The 19,846-nt window shown below is 36.5% G+C and overlaps 1 protein-coding gene across 2 annotated transcripts in view; it reads right to left on the reverse strand.

Moving 5' to 3' along the window:
- Positions 1-4,584: 4,584 nt before the first annotated feature.
- The window catches only part of ZNF25 (zinc finger protein 25), a 40,392-nt gene continuing 25,130 nt past the window's right edge, over positions 4,585-19,846 (reverse strand). For both annotated transcript variants that reach the window (XM_036999329.2, XM_073241200.1), the window contains 4 exons: positions 10,778-10,904; positions 10,400-10,495; positions 8,150-8,213; positions 4,585-7,690 (listed from right to left, as the gene is read on the reverse strand). In XM_036999329.2, coding sequence (XP_036855224.1) covers positions 6,637-7,690; positions 8,150-8,213; positions 10,400-10,495; positions 10,778-10,904 — 1,341 coding nt within the window. In that variant the 3' untranslated portion in view covers positions 4,585-6,636. The remainder of the gene's footprint in view (positions 7,691-8,149; positions 8,214-10,399; positions 10,496-10,777; positions 10,905-19,846) is intronic.

Below are 19,846 nucleotides of genomic sequence, written 5' to 3' on the forward strand. Positions count from 1 at the left end.
TTCTCAAAAGACATATTTGATAAAGGGCTATTATCTAAAATATACAAAGAACTCTTTAAACTCAACAGTAAGAAAACTAACCTAATTTAAAAAATGGGTAAAACACCTGAATAGACACCTCATTAAAGAAGACATATAGATGGCAAATAGCCATATAAAAGATGTGCAACATCATGTATCATTAGACAATTGTAAATTAAAATAGTGATATACCACTGTAAATCTATTACAATGACCAAAATCCTAAACACTGACAATAAATGCTGATGAGGATGTGAAACTACAGGAACTCTTTGTCAATGCTCTTAGGAATCCAATATGGTACCATTTTGGAAGACAGTTTGTCAGTGTTTTACAAAACTAAATATATGTTACTGTGTGATCCCACAGTTGTGGTCCTTGGTATTTTCCCAAGGAGTTGAAAACTTATATCCACTCAAAAACTAGCACATGGATGTTTACAGTAGCTTGATTCCCAATTGCCAAAACTTTGAAGCAACGAAAATGTCCATCAGGTGAATGGATATCCAAACCCTGGTATATCCAGGCAATGAATATTATTAAGTTAAAAAAGAACAACAAAAACTGTGAAGCCGTGAAAGACATGGAGGAAACAAATACATATTACTAAGTGAAAAAAACTAAATTTATACTTAAGACTTCCTATTTAGAAAGACTAAATATTATATTCTAACTATATGAAATTCTGGAAAAGGTAAAAATCTGGAGACCATAAAAGTATCAGTGTTTGCTGTGGATTGAGAGAGGGGGTGTGGGCCAAGTAGGTGGAACATGGAAGATTAGTAGGGCAGTGAAGCTATTCTGCATGATAATGGTGGATATATGTCATTATACATTTGTCAAAACCCATAGATAATACAACAGGAGTGAACCCCAACATAAACTCTGGATTTCGAGTGAAAATGATGTGCCAATGTAGATTCATTAATTTAAGAATTATACCACTCTGTGGAGGTCAGGGGAGATGCTGATGGACAGGAAGGCTCTATGTATGTGGGGGCAGGCCATATATGAGAAATCTCTACTTTCTATTCAGTTGTGTTCTGAACCTGCTCTAGAACTATCTCTAAAAAAAAAGCCTATATTTTTTTAAAATTAGGAAATCAATAAAAAGTATAATTGATACTCTAAGAAAGAGAAAACAATATAAAATGCTCAGTTAAAATCAGAGAAGACAAAAAAGTGGAAGAACAAGGGGACAAGTGGAAAACAGTTGCATATGTGGTAGAAAATAATCCAACTCTATTAATAAAAACTTTAAACATGAGTGGTCTTGATACACAAATTGAAAGAAACTATCAGAGTGGACAATAAAACCAAGACCCATCTATATATTTTCTACAGACATCCCATTTTAAATATGAAGACACAGATAAATTAAAAATAAAGTGCTAGAGAAAGATACACCATGTTAACACTGATCATAAGTAAGCTGGAGTAGCTATACAAATTGAGACTTCAACACCCCTCTATCAGTAATTAATATTTCTAACAGGCAGAAAGTCAGTAAGTCTATAGGATTTAACTATCTAATTGACATTTGTAGATTACTTTATCTAACAACAGCAGAATACACATTCTCAAACTTATATGGAACATTCATCAAGACAGATCACATTCTGGGGTATAAAATATACCTTGACAAACAAAAGAATGGATATCAAAGTATAATTCCAGAACACAAGGAAATTAACTAGATATCAATAGCAAACATAGCCAGAAAATTCAAAAATTTACAATGTATTTCTAAACACATTTTTTAAAGAATAAGTCTCATGAGAAAATGTAAAGTATTTTGAAGTAAATGAAATTATATATCACATCAAAATTTGTGGGATAAACCCAGTACAGTATAATACATTTTTTTGCTTTAAATGGTCATGTGTTTCTCCAAAAAATTAAGAGAAAAAATAGTCTTCATATTCATTGAAATATTTACTGTTTCTGATGCTCTCTTTTTTTGTATGTACAATTCTGAATGGCCTTTTTATTATTTTGTTGTTGTTGGTCAGCCCTTAAAAATATGTTGCTTCCCTGGTTTCTGATAAGGATTCTTTGGTTATTCAGTTTATTGAGCCTTTGAGTATAATACGTCTCAATATATTAAATATTTTCTCCTTATTCACCTTTTCTTTATAGCAGTTTGACTCATATGTTTAGATTGACTTTTCTATATATTTGTTCCATGTGGAATTTTTTTTTGTACAGTTCTCTACTTCTGGGACTCCAATTCCACCTTTTGTTAGATCTTTTGATGTGGTCCCAACAGGTCTTATATATATATATTTTTTCAGTGTATGTTCCTATTATCTCTTCTAAATACCATATTTTCATTTATTTTTCTCCAAATTCATGGAAACTTTCCTTTACCATTTCTTTTCTGCTGGTAAGTCCATCCAGTGAAATTTTAATTTCAAGTTTTGTATTTTTCTGTTCAAAATTTCCAATTGGTACTTTTAAATAATTTCTACTTATTGCTAGGATTTCCTATTTTTTCATTCATTATGAGTGTTTGTTTTTTAATTTCATTGAATGTGGTGTAATGGATACTTTAAAGTTATTCTCAACAATTCCAACACTGAGTGATCTTGGTGTTGGCTTTTGTTGGTCATCTTTTCCCTTGAGTATGAATTACATTTTCTTGGTTCATATGCTGAGTAGTTCTACATTGTATTCTACACATTTAAATGTTACTTTGGGGTTACTCTTGATTCTATTATTCCTTTGGACGATTTTGTTTTACTAGGAAATCAATAACTTGGGTAGACTCAAACTGAAAAACTATCTCACTTGCAGCAGGTAGTAGCTCAAATAAATGTTCAGACTGTCATCTATTCTGTACATGTGTGGATCAGGGACCAGAGTCTTGGGAAGAGTTTATACACAGAATTTGGTGTTCCTTTTCTCTGGCTCTCCCTTTTTTAGGATTCCTCTCTCACTCTCCAGTAGTCCGTCCTTGTTGCTCTGGGCTTCATCACCAGGTTCATTCAGCCAGAAAGATGGTATATTTTCTATTAGAATTTTACTGCTCTCGTGAATATAGCTGCCTTGTGGACCAAGCCACAAAACTGGGAAACACCCATGCTAGTTTTTTGGGGTACTGAGGGGTGTTTCATTATTTCTTTCCCTGAGTTAATCTGTGGGACTGTTAAGCTTAGTCCTCCTAAAAAAAGCAGACTTTCCTTTCATTGATCTTTAGACCAATAGCTAAGTTTAGTTCTCAGCATAGTCTAAAGTGGGAAAATACAATCTCTTGTAAAGGTAACTTACTCACCAGAAGAGCTTTTTGACATGGCCAGTAAGTGCTGATCACCAGAGAAATCAGACTAGGAGGGGATCATGAGGGTTCTGGATAAGAGTATAAGACAAAATGTTGGATGTGAGGGAGCATATTTATATGGGTATATTCTCCTTTAACTTAGAATTTAATTTTTTTTTCACTTGGACATCTGAAACAAGTCATTATATATACTACTGGGTTGGCTTCTTAAAATGTGAACTTAATAATAGACTAGGTTGAGATAGAAGTTGTGGAGCTGCCTTAGATGAAACAAGCCATGAGGCTCAGAAATTTGGCATGGTGGAATAGATTTATTATGAAAGACTGGAGAGCCAACTCTTTGACCATGTTACATACCTTCTCTATGTCACAGTACAATCTTTTGGAACCTTCATCCTCTTTATATCCTCTAAACAGCAAGTTAATCTGTCATCTTTACGTCATCATGCTAATTAGAGCTGGTGAGCAGGAAGTAGGAAATGCTTTGGACACCTTATTTAGACACATGCATGTCAGAGGATGAAAGATAAACCTTATAAAATTTTAGAGCTCTGCCACATTGTTTAATTGTTTTTAGAAGTCTGGGATAACACCTATTAGTAGGTTGTGAAATTCTTTGAATTTGGCAAACTTTTTATATACAAGGCTGGAATAGAATATAAATGCGTTATAAGTAGTAGGGTCTTCTTTCTAGAAAAATTTTAGGATATATACTTGTTCAATTGTATATGTATATACTAAATGCTTTTTCTTCTGTCTTTAGTGTTTTTGCTCAGGATATGGCTTTTTTTATTTGATAGAGCTTATCCCCTTATATCCTTTAAGTTTTTTCTCAAGTTTAAGGTCAATGAGAGCTTCCTTGACCAAACACTGTAGGAATGCCCCCCAATCCCATCAATTCTGTAGCTTTCTTTCTTAGGATTTTTTTTTCCTAAAACTTATTACAATCAATCATAACAGGTCTCTTACTTTTTACCCCCACCCTATCTAATTAGAATAAATCATCCAAGAGGGCATGGAGTTTTCTTTTGTTCACTGAAATAAACCTATGCCAAGAATAGCACATGGTACATAGTAAGGGTTAAAAAATTTTGAATGTACGACATTTGTGTTATTGGATCATGGTAGTTCTACATGACAGAAAGATGATGTTTTATTATGGGATAGTGAGAAAATTATAAAATGATACACAAGAAACTCGCCATTGACTTGGAAGAAAATAAAGGAATACTGTGGGTAGGGATTAGTTAACAACTTAGGCATTTATTTCACACATTTACTGCTACATTCCATCAGAAAATTTATTTTGATTTTATGACAATTCATAACTAAAAGACACTTAAGAAGAAAATACTAATGCTTAGGTTTTTAACATAAATGCACAAAATAAGTATATGCACAAAAACCTCCCACCTTAAATTTCTGTATGCATCATTTCTGACACATAACATACATAAAAGTATACCTCTACATTATGTTTTCAACTGTAACAGAACAGCCGAACTTTGTAAAATGCCAGATAGTCACTATCTTATGCTTTGTGGGCTGTATGGTCTCTGTGAGAACTATTCAACTCTGCTCTTGTAGTGTGAAGGCCAGCCACAGGCAAAACAGAATTGATTGTATTAGTGTTATAATAAGCCTCTATTTATGGACAGTGAAATATCAGTTTAATATTCACATGTCACAAAATATTTCTTCCAACCATTTAGAAATGTAAAACCAGTCTTTGCTTTGCAGGCTACTAAATTGGGCAGTGGGCAAGATCTGAGTGCCTGAGGGAAAATACATAGCCAAACTGAACAAGGCACTACAGCAATAATGTGGGGATGGATGTTGGTGGCCAACCTTTTTTTTAAAGCATGGTTCAAGAAATACTAGTTATAATGATGATATCTAACATATAGCTTTTTCTTGTATCACAGATACTATTCTAAGTGCTTAAAAATATTAACTCATTTATACCTCATAGCAATCCTAACACACTATTCTCTTTTATAGAGAAGGAAACTGAGGCACAGAGAGGTTAAGTGGTATGCCCCAAGCTGGAATCTGAGCCTAGGCAGCAGGGTTCTATACTCCTGACCACTGTACAAGTAGTGAAGAACATTTAGGACTCATACGAAACACAGAAGCAGATGGCTCTGCATCCTGTGAAAACATTCAGAGTAGGGTGAATAGTATTTCTTCATGTAGCATCTGTTTTTGTTGTGTAGTGTTTTTAAAAATAAACTCAGGTGTTTCCTATAAATGTAATATAAATGTCCCTAAGGTAAAATTTGGCTGACCATGAGATGGCTGAAAATTTTACAAAACCATCTTTAGTTCTTTCTGAAGGATTAATTCAGTAACAATGTTTATATCTATTTTAAAATGCCAGGAAATAGAAAAAGATGCACTATAATTTTAAAAGCATATTATACTAAAATAAACATTATATTAACAGGAGTCAGTGCTGAGACTTAATGTGAAGATGTTTACATACATGAAAGGTATTGAACTAAAGTTACATATTTTCCTATGTACAATTATGTATCGGTTCCACATGCACATAAACATCATAGTCTGTGTTTTATAGCACACTAACACACACAAGTCCTGCACACTAACAGATTCTTCATGTGTTTAATGATGTCACCTGGTTATTCACTTGTGCTTCATATATGTAGACATTTGCTTTCTTTAAAAAATAACTTGCAATCAGATCTCTGTAACATGACTTCTAGTATGACTTTCCCTCAGTACAGGTTCTTTTTGAACTTTTGTTAAGAAAACTTTCATATATCTAATATATCTATAAAGGTTCTCTCCCAGTTTTAATGATCTGACATTCACTGAAACATCACTTCTTGAAAAAGCCTCTGTATCTGTCACAATCTGCAGTCATCCTCTGTGAGTGCTCTCAGGTGTGTACTGCTGATGTAAAAACATTTCTGGATGCCCAAGATACTGACAGAGTTTCTCCTTCATGTGAACTTTTGGATAGCTAGTGATAGCTGCTCCTGACAGAAGTTTCCTAACATTCATTTTATCTTTAGGATTTCTTTCCTGTGTGATTGCAACATTGTACAATACAGTATGACTTCTGAAAGGTTTCCTTCATGTTTTACAATTTCTTGGGGTTCTGCCATCTATGGTGTCTGATATGCAGTAGTCTGACATATGGTAAAAAAAATTTTCCCTAATACATTTACAGAATTTCTGTGTATATCCTATGTGTGAAGGAAGATTTTGGCTCAAATTTTCCCAATTGACAATATTCATAAGGTCTTCTGTGAATTAGCTGAATATTCTGAAGGGTGAATTCAGACAAGAATTTCCCAATTCATACCTATTTATAAACTTTTTCCCTCTGTGTGTGTCTTTTGATGTGCAGTGAGTTTTGATTTCTGGATAAAAGTTTTCCTACACTCCTGACATTCATAGGGTTTCTCCCCTGTGTGTTTTCTCTGATGTATGATAAAATGTGACTTCTGGGAGAAGGATTTCCCACATTCATTACATTCATAGGGTTTCTCTCCTGTGTGAGTCCTTTGATGTAATCTGAGGACTGAATTAACAGAGAAAGATTTACCGCATTCATGACATTCATAGGGCTTCTCCCCTGTATGCTTTCTCTGATGTTTAGTGAGGTCTGATTTATAGTAAAAGTTTTTTCCACATTTATTACATTCAAAGGGTTTTTCCCCTGTGTGAGTTCGCTGATGTACTGTGAGGGCTGACTTCTGGTAGAAGCATTTCCCACATTCCTTACATTCATAGGGTTTCTCTCCTGTGTGTGTTCTCTGATGAGTTTTGAGGTGTGAATTTCTAGAGAATAATTTCCCACATTCCTTACATTTATAGGGTTTCTCTCCAGTATGTGTTCTCTGATGTACTGTGAGGTGTGATTTCTGGGAAAAGGATTTGCCACATTCCTTACATTCATATGGTTTCTCTCCTGTGTGTGTTTTCTGATGTACCATGAGGTAGGCTTTAACATAGAAGAACTTCCCACACTCAGTACATTCATAGGGTTTCTCTCCTGTGTGTGTTTTCTGATGTTCTACAAGGTGTGGCTTCTGGTAGAAGGATTTCTCACACTGATTACATTCATACGGTTTCTCCCCTGCATGAGTTCTTAAATGTCTACTGAGAGATGACAGGTGGTAGAAAGTTTTCTTACATTCTTTACATTCATAGGATTTCTCTCTGGCTTGAGGCTTCGGTTGTATTGTGAGGTCTCCATTCCTAGAAACAGATTTCCCACATTCACTGCGTTTGTCCTTTAAATGAGTATGCTGATGTACCATGAAGGCAGACTTCTGGCAGAAGGACTTTTTACATTCCTTACATTTATAAGTTTTCTCTGTGGAATGAGTTTTCTGATGTTTCGTGGTTTCTTCACTCCTAAAGGGAAATTTTCAAACTCATTAATGTATAAAGGCACTTTTTTTTCTGCTGTATTTTCCAAATAACTGAGAACCAATTTGTGGAGATTTTCCAATATTCATTCAATTCATAGGGTTCCTTCAGTGCAAATATTCTCTGACATACATTGTGGTAGAAGGAACCTTCACTTGCATTATATTTACCAGGTCTCTCAGCTGCCTGAACTCTATTTTGTATGAGTTCCCTTATTGTGCAATTCAGAAGAATCAAAAGACTGCTTCCAAGTTTGAATATCCTGATCCTGAATAAGGTCTTTATTATGAAAAGGGCCTTTCTGTTCTGATTCTATTCCTTGGGATTTGTTTTAGTGTTAGTTTGCTCACATTTAGTATTAATTGGTGGTCTCCCACTTCCAGTATTCCTATCAAGACTGTCTTACAATGCTTTCTAATCTTACAATTGAATTCTTGGACTTACTTTGAATTTTCAGCTTTGCTCTCCTGGTGTCTTGCTCCTAGGTCATGAATTTTCCATAGGTCTTCTACAAAGGAATCCAAAACTTAATACTGTGAAACTCTTATAGCATTATGGTCATGGGGTTCATTCTTAGGCTTCAGGCTAATCTCTGCAAATGAAGAACTCTCAAATGCAGATTTCCTCCATCCAATTGGTTTAGAAAAAAAACCCAACACTAACAACTTCTACAGCAGACAAAGGAAGGAACCTGGTTATAAACATAAATACCCCTGACAGTGTATAAACATGATCTTAAAAACTTGGGAGGAGAAAGTTAAGGCAAAAATCCCTGAAGAATAGGGAACAGAGAACAAAAGACATTCAAAGCACTGCTGAACAGGAGCATGGGACTCAGAGAATGCTGTGAGCCCACTAAAGACAGTGAACAGTAAGTCGGATGGTAAGAGAAATTAGCAGATAACTGTATACACTGGAAATATCAGAGGGAAATTAAAGTAGATGAAGTAGAGGTTTTCATCAGCTCAAACCCGGTTTACTGTGTTAGGATTCTTAGTGGTTAGCAGACTATAATCTTCCCCTTATTTCCTCTTTACCAGCACACAATAAACTAGATGTCTAAATGACTTTCTTAGGATGTCAGTGTCCTCAGGTGTGTAGTAGTCCTGACCTTAGTCTTCCACTCACCATCTAGCTGGCTTAATTGTCACTGGGACAGAAGACCAAGGAAGGCACACATCTTAAAAGACTTTTAAAAAGTAGAATGTAAGCCATTATACAGCAGGATGAATTCCCAGAGATTTTCGATCCTGACCAACAAATGCTGCATCTCTGAAGCATTGTTACCCATCTCACAGTGCTAGTTTTTTTCTGCTTTCATATCTTAGCTCTACATCTCTGCTTCAATTTACTACATGGTCTTTAAAGATTAATTACTCACTGTCATTCTAGAACCTTTACTGACCTTTATATTTATTTTTCTTTAAATGCTTGAAAGTGAATGGTGATAAGCAGAGGCTTTGGGTAGGAATTAATGGCATTTTAGCGGAAAACAGAAGAAGAGTTATTTGGTAAGGGACTCTGGCATGGTTAACTTGGGTGCACATGAAATAAGAAGGCAGATGAATGGAGATTAGTATGTGTTTAGAGATCACATGGAGAAATAAGATGCAGTAAGAGAGAAAGGGCCAGACTAGTTCTTGACAGAAAATTAATGTCTTTTGTAGTAGTGAGTCAGTGTAAGTATACCATGACAAGCTTGCAGTAATATAAGTTTGTGGCATTACACAAATACTTTAATGATTTAAATAAGAATTAGCTTTTGATTCTAAGAAGGAAGGGAGTTAGATCTGTGGACCTATCCTATAAGATGGCAAAATACAGAACCAAAGATCCTAGAGATGTTCATTTTAGGAGTTCTCAGCCTAAAAACCAATGCTTTAGTTTTAAGAAAGGATGAGCCCTTGCAGGAGTTACTATAAAGGGCATAGAGCAGAAGACACAGTGTTTGTCTATTGTTAATTGAAATTCAATTTTTCAATGAGTACCTAGTGAACTAATATATACCAGGCATTGTTCCTGCTGTAGGCAACATGAGTGCCCATGCCAGAAAATACATGAAAAGCATTTAAATAAGCCAAGTGAGATTATTTTAATGAGTTTGTTCATTTAGTTTCTTTGTTTTTTAATCTTTGTGTTATAGTTATAGCGCTCTAAATAAGGTGCAGATTTTAAGAAGGATAATCCTGTGAGAGACAAGCACCACTTAGAAGTATCAACTCTGAAATAATATAACTGATCAAAGGCATAATGATTTGTGATCTGATTTCAGAATTAAAGAGAATAGAAAGCTGAGACTGGTGTTGAAAAACTAAGGCATTTTCTTGTTAATAAAAGGAGGGAAGTGTCATTTGAAGACAAATTTATGCTGTTTTATAAGCACTTTAAGATTATAGTTGCATACTGGAATGGCAGGGAGTAACTGAAAACTAGAAAAAGATAAATTAAGTCTTAGACAAGGTTTGATAGGGATTAGATTTTTTTTTTATACAGGAAAGAAAAGTAAATCTGTTTAAAAAAGGGCAAACAAAGGAGGCAATTTAGGTGGAGAGAATAAAGATTAGAAGTTATGTTGCCTATGTATGCAGACCAATTGTCCTCAGTCATTTCCAAAAGCATAGGGTATTTTTTTTTAATCCTGAAAAATATCATCAACCACTGCATTAATACCATGGGCTATAATTTCTCACTTACCAGGGCAGTTCCAATGTGGAAATTCTACCTCTAATATCCATGGCTCTTTTCCTTGCTTCAACTGGAAGACTGCATTTGACTTATTCACACAATAACCTATTAATGGAAAAGAAAATGATAGAAATTGCTTGGAATTTAGGGACTCTGAAGGGTAAGTGCAGTTTTAGGGGCAAAACAAAGTCCTGCTTAGACTCAGCAAATTTAAATTCTTGCAGTGGTAAGAGGGGGAAACATTTTTTTGTCACCCAAATGGATTCATGAACTTTGACCCCTGAAACAAAGTTGGTATCATTCAACCCTACAGGGGCCTTACATGTTCCAGCAGCTGGGAAGGAAATGCAAGGTACTGGGAGTTACATATGGAGAAGCTGTTCTCACCCACTGAGATTAGGTGACCATAGTTCTCCTGCATCACTTCCCTGTACAGGGTCCTCTGAGCATTGTCCAGCAACTTCCACTCCTCCCGGGTGAATTCCACAGTAACATCCTTGAATGTTACTGGTCCCTGCAACAACATATTCCAGTTCAAGCTAAGTGATCACAGTACCATAAAAAAAAGTGTAAACAAGCCCTTACTTTGCTAACTCTAGAATTTACTCTGGAAAGTTAAGATACACTACCCTGCTTTATATAAGATAAAATACTTGTTCAATATATATTTACTGATATATCATTCAATGTCTGGAACTCTGCCGAGATACAAAGATAAATGAAAGCAACTGCTCCCTTAAAAATCAAGTAGCTTACCTTCTGAAAGGAGTAAAGGTGTAAATGCTTACATTGAATATGCATAGCAGGTGCTCTGATAGAACATACTTGATGGATGATGGTCACAAATAGGGATAGGTATATGCAAATTGTTATCAAGTTAGGTGTTTTTTTCAAGTTAGGTTTTATTAGGTGGTCACACTAATGTAAACTTCAGGCATACAGAAAACAATTGGCAAAAGCATGGATGCATGAAAAACGGCAAGTTTTGGAAAACTACAAATTAGACAGTAAGATATGAGAATAGGGTAGGAGCAAGATTATTTATGAGGTGACAGACATGGAATAAGTCTGAATTTGTCTTTGGACCATTAAAATATACTTTGTATACCCATTAATTGATGTCTGTTTATTAATATATATTTACATCTATTAGTCTGATTAATAAAAATTGGAAAATTTTTTCTATTTATATAAAAGAAAAATATGAATAGATATTCTTTCTCACATATGTGGGAAGTCTTTTATATCTTTGGGATATTCACTCCTTCACTTTGTAGATGCAAATACAGACAATGGGGAGTCACTGAAGAGACAGATATAAGTACTAGAATGATATGAGTAGATCAGTAGTTTAGAAGGAAACTCTAAATTAGAAGAGGCACATGAGAAAGATGGACTGTTGGAAAATTAAGAGGTATGTGAACATTAAACATTTACATGAAAGTGGCAGCTGTGAGAGAAAGCAGCATAACTTTGTAATTAATTGGAAATTAAAAACCAGTGTCATAATGCTGATTATGGACTGTTTAAGGATATGAAGTTTTCTATCATTCCTTCATTTATATTCCATAGAATCTGAAATGTAGTATTTTCACTTGAAGTACGTCTTAGTTGTATATAAATTCTTGCTTCATGCTTTTTTTAAACACTGTTCTACTACTCTTGTTTTATATATTTGTATGTTGCTAACAATAATTGTGTCAATTTTTATTCCTTTCTTTGCTAAGTGACTTAGACTTCTTTCAAGACCCAGAGGACTCTTTTTCTCTTTACTTTTAAGTAAGTCTAGCAGTTTTATTAGAATCTCTCTTGGTGTTTACCATACTGGGTCAATTCTATCTGACATACAAGAGCCTTTTCAATATGTAGATTCAGTTTTTGTTTTCTTCATAAAATGTTTCCTTGGGTTGTAGTTTTAAGTATTAGTCCTCTTCCACTATTTAGTTTTTGTTATTTAGGGATTCTACTTTGTCTTTCTTCTACTTCTGTTAACTCTCTCTCCTTCATCCTTGTCATTCTTATTTCCCCTCAACTAGGGTCTCTTTCCATTCCACTCTTGCATGTCATGTATATACTTTCATTCATATTTCTTCTCCCTTATATATAGTTGTTTAATCATTTTAGCTAAGATTATTTTCTGACTTCTATTTCTTCCCTGAGTTAATCACCTATGTTTGTTTTTCCAGTTCTGAGCCTTAATCTCTGGTTTTTAAGGTTCTTTCCTAACTGAAATTACTTAATATTGGACAGTTGTGTTTCCCTCTACTCTGTATTTGCTGGGGGAAAAGTATTTACATCAACTGGAAAAGTATTAATTCGCACTTTCTGCTTTCTTCTTAAATTACTATTACATGGATGTTGAGTAAGTCTTTGTTCATGATAAAATGAAGATAGATGTTGATCTTATGGTGGGATTAGTGAAAGGGTTACCCTAATTCTTTGTTCAAAAGCCCCACCAACCACACAAGGGATTCCTTCTTTTCCTCTGAGTTGTTGCCAGGTCCAAGCTGCCACCTATGTTCCTGCACATATTCTAAGTCCCTTCTTTTCTATGCCCAAGGCCAGTGTTTGAATTTCATAGGTCTCAGAGCTTTTCTCCAGTTTCCCTGATCAGGGTGAGAACCTCTACTTCTGGTAGTATGCCTACTTGATCTCACATTCCTTTACAGCTATGACATCACCACCTCTCCCATCAATCCCCTCCTGATTTCCTGCTCTAAAGAGAGCTCCAAGCTGCTTCTGTTCTTTTGACAAAGATCTCCTAACTTACACATAAATGGAAGTTTCCTGTCTCTCAGTAGGAGTACGTTATATGGAAACATTTGTATTTTACCAACTAACATTCTATGGCAACTACAAAACCCATAAAAGAAAATGGGAAAATAAGAAAATAAGTTGGGCAGAAGGAGTCAATGCATTGAATTTTGTTCACAATGTGCTTGAAATGACTGTGGGTGGAACTGTCCATTTGAGCGGACATACATATAAGTAAATTTCCACAAATAACATTTTCATATCTATTTAAAAAACCCAGTCTTGTAGAGGAGCCTGACAAAAAAAAATGTGGGAACAGCAATATTTGAGATGATAGTAAGAGAGAATAGCCCAAGACAATGAAGCCTGACAAAACTTCTCCAAATATAAGAGTATGCCATGAGGAAAGTGTTAAGGAAACCAAATAAAGAGAGATTCACAAATAACAGACAGTTTTAGTTCAAAACTCAAGTGTAAAAAGTCCAAGTTGAATAACTTGATAAAAACACACAAAAGAGTGAAAGCTGTAATCAGCAAGCAAGATAATTTGAGAAATTTTTGGAAGATCTAGGATTCATAAAATCAGGTGAAAGAAACCAGCTTTTGGAAAAACATCCTGAAAGCTCACAAAAACTATGCTACAAGTAGAAAGAGGTAGAATTTGATAAGGACAGTAGAGTGACTGATTTGGGTGGGAAATTAATCAAAATTAAGGTTATATGATTTCTTGTTTTGTTTTGTTTAACAAAGACCATCCAAGCAGGAAGCAAAAGCTGAGAGTAACTCATTACATAAAGCAGAGGAAATAAAATGGGGACTCTGAATATGGGTACAATACAGCCAAAAAGAGAAACATAAAATTGTTGGTATACACGCATGTGTGTGCATGTGTGCGACACACACAGATCTCTTAGTTTGTAAAACATGGATAATTTCAAGGTAACACTTCTGATAAAATAGTTGTAAGTACTGTTTTCTTACAGTGTAGCAGTATCATTTCAGCAATGAAGAGAACACCGAAGAGAAAAAGAATAAAACTGACATGTGACTTCTCATATGCAGAACCCAAATAAGGAAAACACAGAAAGTTCCAGTGGAAGAGATTTTGAAGTTAAATTCCATACCATGCCAAAATATCACTGAAGGTTAATGGGAAAAAAGGATGTTTTCATAAATATGAGGATTTTTAAAGCATACAAACTATGCATCTGTTTTGCAAATTGCTAGAATAAGAACCAATAAAGAAAAGCACATGGCAAATCACATAATAGCTAACAGATAAAAGAGAATAATAAGAATTTATTTCTGGTATAGCCATAATAGGAAGCTGTGGAAGTTAAAATAGATTGCTTACAGAGGCAGTAAAAAGGAAAAGACTATTCTGTATACTAAACAATCACAATGTCTTTCCAATACACTTACAAATATGTTAACAAAGTGATCACACCTTTTCATGGAATACTCACTGAGACACCATTTTCTGGCCAGCAGACAAATCTTAAAATAAGTGAAATCATTACAAAATAAATTCTATGACCACAGCCAGTTTCAACTAGAAACCAGTAACAAAGTTATGTGGAAAATTGCCAAATATTTGGAAATAATAGTTAAGCGAAAACAATTAACAATCAAAATTGGTTTTCTGAAAGATCAAGACAATTGATAAAGGTATATACAGAATGACCAAGAAAATAGAAGATAAAAGTTAACAATATCAGAAATGAAAAGGGAGACAATTACTACAAACTTTACAAACATTAAAATAATAAAGGAATACTATGAACAATTCTATACCTATGACTTGACAACTTACACAACTTTCAATTCCTTGAAAGAAACAAACTACCAAAACTTACTCAGGTATAAATACCTAAGCTGAACAGTCTCTTACCTATTATATAAACTGAATTTGTAGTTAAAAACCTTTCAATATGACCTTCAGCAGACAAATCCAACATGAGTGATATGATCAGAAATGGTGTAGTAGGGAGCTTCAAGAATTGGTCCCTCCACTGAGGCAAGGTGGCTAAAATGGACAGAATCAACTTTTTCAGAACTCTAGAATCTAATGAAAAACTTACAGCAACCAGTGAGGTACTTAAAAAAGAGGCTGCTACAACATGGATGGAGCTGGAGAGTATTATGCTCAGTGAAATAAGCCAAGCGGAGAAAGAGAAATACCAAATGATTTCACTCATCTGAGGAGTATAGGAACAAAGGAAAAACTGAAGGAACAAAACAGCAGCAGAATTACAGAACCCAAAAATGGACTAACAGGTACCAAAGGGAAAGGAACTGGGGAGGATGGGTGGGCAGGGAGGGATAAGGGGGGGGAAGAAGAAGGGGGGTATTAAGATTAGCATGCATGGGGGGGAGGGAGAAAGGGGAGGGTGGGCTGCACAACACAGAGAGGACAAGTAGTGACTCTACCACATTTTGCTAAGCTGATGGACAGTAACCGTAATGTGGTTGTTAGGGGGGACCTGATATAGGGGAGAGCATAGTAAACATAGTATTCTTCAGGTAAGTGTAGATTAAAAATTTAAAAAAAAAAAAGAAAGAAAGAAAGAAAAGGGGGATTACTCCTTAACAGGATAAAACTATTGGTAAATCAAAGATCAACGCATGCTTTAAATATCCTTAATGTTGATCACTTAAAGGGTGTCAGATGATCAGCTATGGAGGTACTCTTTTCTGATAATATTCCTTTCTCTTAATTAAAAAAAAAAAAAAAAAGCAGTTACTGTGTGCTGACCTCCAATGAGTTCTGCACAGTGGTATAGAGGGCATGTCAAAGTGTGGGCAAAGGGTCTGTTTGTTTCTACGCAGAAGATCAAGGCCTAGCTTGGATACCCAGAAAATGAACTAAGATACGATATGAGGAGGAGCTTCCGGCATCAGCACTCTCTGGAGGACTCGTGCCGGGGGATGATCATCAAAAAGCCTCCACAGGGATCCGGACGATGCTGTGGTTGTGGCTGCATCCAGCCCACCGTCTCCTGGACTTGCCATAAGAAGGAGGAGGGAGATGTCTAGGCTGGCATGTGCATACAGTGAGACAACGAATTTGACCGGATCTGTACTGTTGGAACTCAACCAGGAGTTGGGAGGGGTGCAAGTTGTAGCACCCCAAAATCTCATGACTATAGACTATCTATGGTTAAAAGAACATATGGGATGTGAACAGATCCCAGAAATGGGCTGCTTTAATTTGTCTGATGGTTCAAGTACAGTTGGACAATATCCATCATATCATAGATAAATTTTCACAAATGCCTAGGGTGCCTAAATGGTTTTCTTGGCTTCACTGGAGATGGCTGGTAATTATAGATTTGCTTTGTTTATGTCACCGTATTCCTATTATGTTAATATGTGTGTGCAAATTAGTTAGTAGTTTAAAACCTATACATACTTAAGGTACTATACAAGAAGATATGTCAAAGAAATAATCAATCCTCCCAAGTTTCCTTCATATGCTACATCTATAGCTTTTCTTCTTCCTTCCTAATTACAAACCTTAAATAGAATTCGTGCCTCATATCGAATTTACCGAGTATCATAATTCCTCCAGGTGGTAAAGATACCTCGAGACAAGTGCTGGGCATAGAAGCCACAGGGCATAAAGCTGCAAAGAAGTAAAAAGCTAACCTTTGCAAACAATATGGCTTCTCTCTCACTTACCAACTTTACATTTCCCTGTATGGCCCCGGAAGATGACTGGTTAGCCAGAGACGGGTAAGATTCCTCAAGGGAGGAACAACCTAAGACAGGCACAGTCGCAGGGGGGCCATCAGGTGAGAATTTGGGGATCAACAGAGGTGAGGCTCAGAACCTCACCCCCCCTGCTTTGAGAGAAATCTTCTGCATCCGTGGATGTCTTGCTGCCCTTGTCAAGCCTGGATTAATACTTAGTCCATAGGCACACACCTGATCATCTGATCATCTATATTTGCCTTCTTACAGCACTAAACTATGTTTTCTACCTTTATCTTGCATCTACCTACCACTTCAGCATTTTATTAAAAATAAAAATAATAATAATAATAGGAGAAATGTGGGATCAACATATAAATCAAGTACAAAAATCAAATGAATATTCATATTTGACCTGATGGTTTATAGGTCATATTGCATGATCAAAACCGAAAGTTTCTGTGATGAATGCCCTTGTACTGTTCACCATGTAAGAATTTATTCACTCTGTAAGAATTCGTTCACCATGTAAGAACTTGTTCGTTATGCTTCAGAAGATTGGAGACTGACGAGAATTAGGCTTGAGATGGATTAATGATTGTACATTGAGCATTGACCCCCCTATACTGAATTTTATTGTTGTTAACAACCATTTGATCAATAAATATGAGAGATGCCCTCTCAAAAAAAAAAAAAAAAAAAAAAGAGGCTGCTAAACCTGAAGAAAGCATTGTAGTGAGATTCTGTTTACCCACCTACCATCTCCCTCTCCCCAGTTCAGTGGGGTCAATAAGGACAAGGTCTGAGTTCCTGCTGCAGCTTGCTGCGCCAGGGTGGGACAAACAGACCTTGTTCTAAAAAGAACTGTTATGTGTTTAGATCTACCTGGTGGTTTCTTAATGGACAGGTATAGAGGCTTGCCTTGGTGTTCTGTCCCTCTAGGGCTGGAATGGCATACTGGGAAAGCTCAATTAAAAGCATTTAATGATTTTACTATCTGAGACAGGGGCTTGACATGGTGGTGTGAGTAGGGCAGTGGAAATCTCCTCCCAAAAACATACATATTTTTGAAAATACAACAAATACAACTATTCCTGAAAGAGAGACCAGAAGATATAGTACAACAGCCAGGCTACATATACATCAGCAAGAACTCAGCATCTCACAAAAAGGGTAAGATACAAACCTGTGATTCAGTGGGACCCAAGCACTCACCCCACCCCAGCTCACCAGCGGGAGGAAAAGAATCAGAATGGGGAGGAAGTGGAAGCAAAGGACTACTAAATAACCAGCACTAGTAATCTGCACCAGGAGCACAGACACACATTGCATGGTGTACTGGATATTACAGAAACGGAAAAGTAAAATCTGAGATAGAGACTGTGAGAGGGTCCCCACAGCTGGCTCCCTGGGGACAAAAGAAAAGCAGGCACTTTTTAAAAGTTCTAAAGGGACAAGGGCATAACAGCTGGACAAAATCGTCCCAGGACACTAGCCCAGCAGGCTGGGAATCTTGAGGAACTACAGGTGCTCTAACCCACTGAGGGTAATGCAGCCCCTCACAGTGATAAGCAGCCTGCCATTCATTCCCCCCACTGGCGCTGCAAGCAAACAAGCTGACCAGCCACAGTGGAGGAGCAGCCAGAGAAGAGTCCCACCCACAACAACCACACAGAGTCTTCTCTGAGTGCACAGTTAACCTGGACAGACTGAGGGGCTGCTGCCATTGTGAAGCTGCCCAGCACAGACAGAGGAAGCCAGAGCAAGGTCCAGAAGGCATGAAGGGGCACTGTTCTCACAGGAGAACACACCTGACATGTCTGTTCCCCCTGCAGGACCCTAGGCTATACCAAGGGCTGACCCATGCATGGCAGCTTTGGAGATTATTCCAGAAACTGCTCTTGGTGTGTGGGTAAATGGCACAGGTAGCAGAGAATGGCAAGGCAACCAGCAAACAGGAACAGACTTTGTTCTCACAGCTGACATATGCACCACCTGCCTGTGAACAGTTCTATCACTGTGAAAAGGCAGAAGAACCTGGTCCAGTCAAAAATCACTCAGACAAACCCAGAGAGCAGGCCCGGTGCGATACATATAACCAATCTTACTGAAAAAGAATAAAAAAAATAAAAGTCATAACCATGTGAGAAATATGCAAGGGCTAAGGGATGAAGTCTGGAGGGAGATAACAGAAATGAAACAATCAATAGAAGGTGTTAAGAGCAGACAGGACGAGGTGCAAGAAACTGTTAATGGAATAGCAATGAGAGAACAGGAATACACAGAAGCTGAGGAAGGGAGAGATAAAAGGATCTCTAGGAATGAAAGAAGATTATGAGAATTGTATGACCAATCCAAATGGAACAATATTCACATTATAGGGGTACCAGGAGAAGAAGAAAGAGAAAAAGGGACAGAAAGTGTCTTTGAAGAAATAATTGCTGAAAACGTCCCCAAGCTGGGGAAGGAAATAGTCTCTCAGACCATTGAAACCCAAAGATTTCCCAACACAAGGGACCCAAGGAGGACAACACCAAGACATACAATAATTAAAACAGCAAAGATCACAGACAAGGACAGAACATTAAAAGAAGCCAGAGAGAGAAAAAAGATCACCCACAAAGGAAAACCCATCAGGCTATTGTCAGACTTCTCAATAGAAACCTTACAGGCCAGAAGAGAATGGCATGATATATTTAATGCAATGAAACAGAATGGCCTTGAACCAAGAATACTGTATCCAGCACAATTATCATTTAAATATGAAGGAGGGATTAAACAATTCCCAGACAAGCAAAAATTGAGGGAATTTGCCTCCCACAAACCACCTCTGTAGGCTATTCTAGAGGGACTGCTATAGAAGGGAGCAGTCCTAAGGCTAAACAGATGTCACCAGAGAAAATAAAATCACAACAAAGAAAGCAGACCAACCCAAATACTAACTAAAGGCAAAAAATAAAATCAACTACCCAAAAAAGCAGTTAAAGGAAACACAAAAGAGCACAGAAT

This window comes from Manis javanica, chromosome 7 (genome assembly GCF_040802235.1).
Source record: "Manis javanica isolate MJ-LG chromosome 7, MJ_LKY, whole genome shotgun sequence".
Classification (NCBI taxonomy): Eukaryota; Metazoa; Chordata; class Mammalia; order Pholidota; family Manidae; genus Manis; species Manis javanica.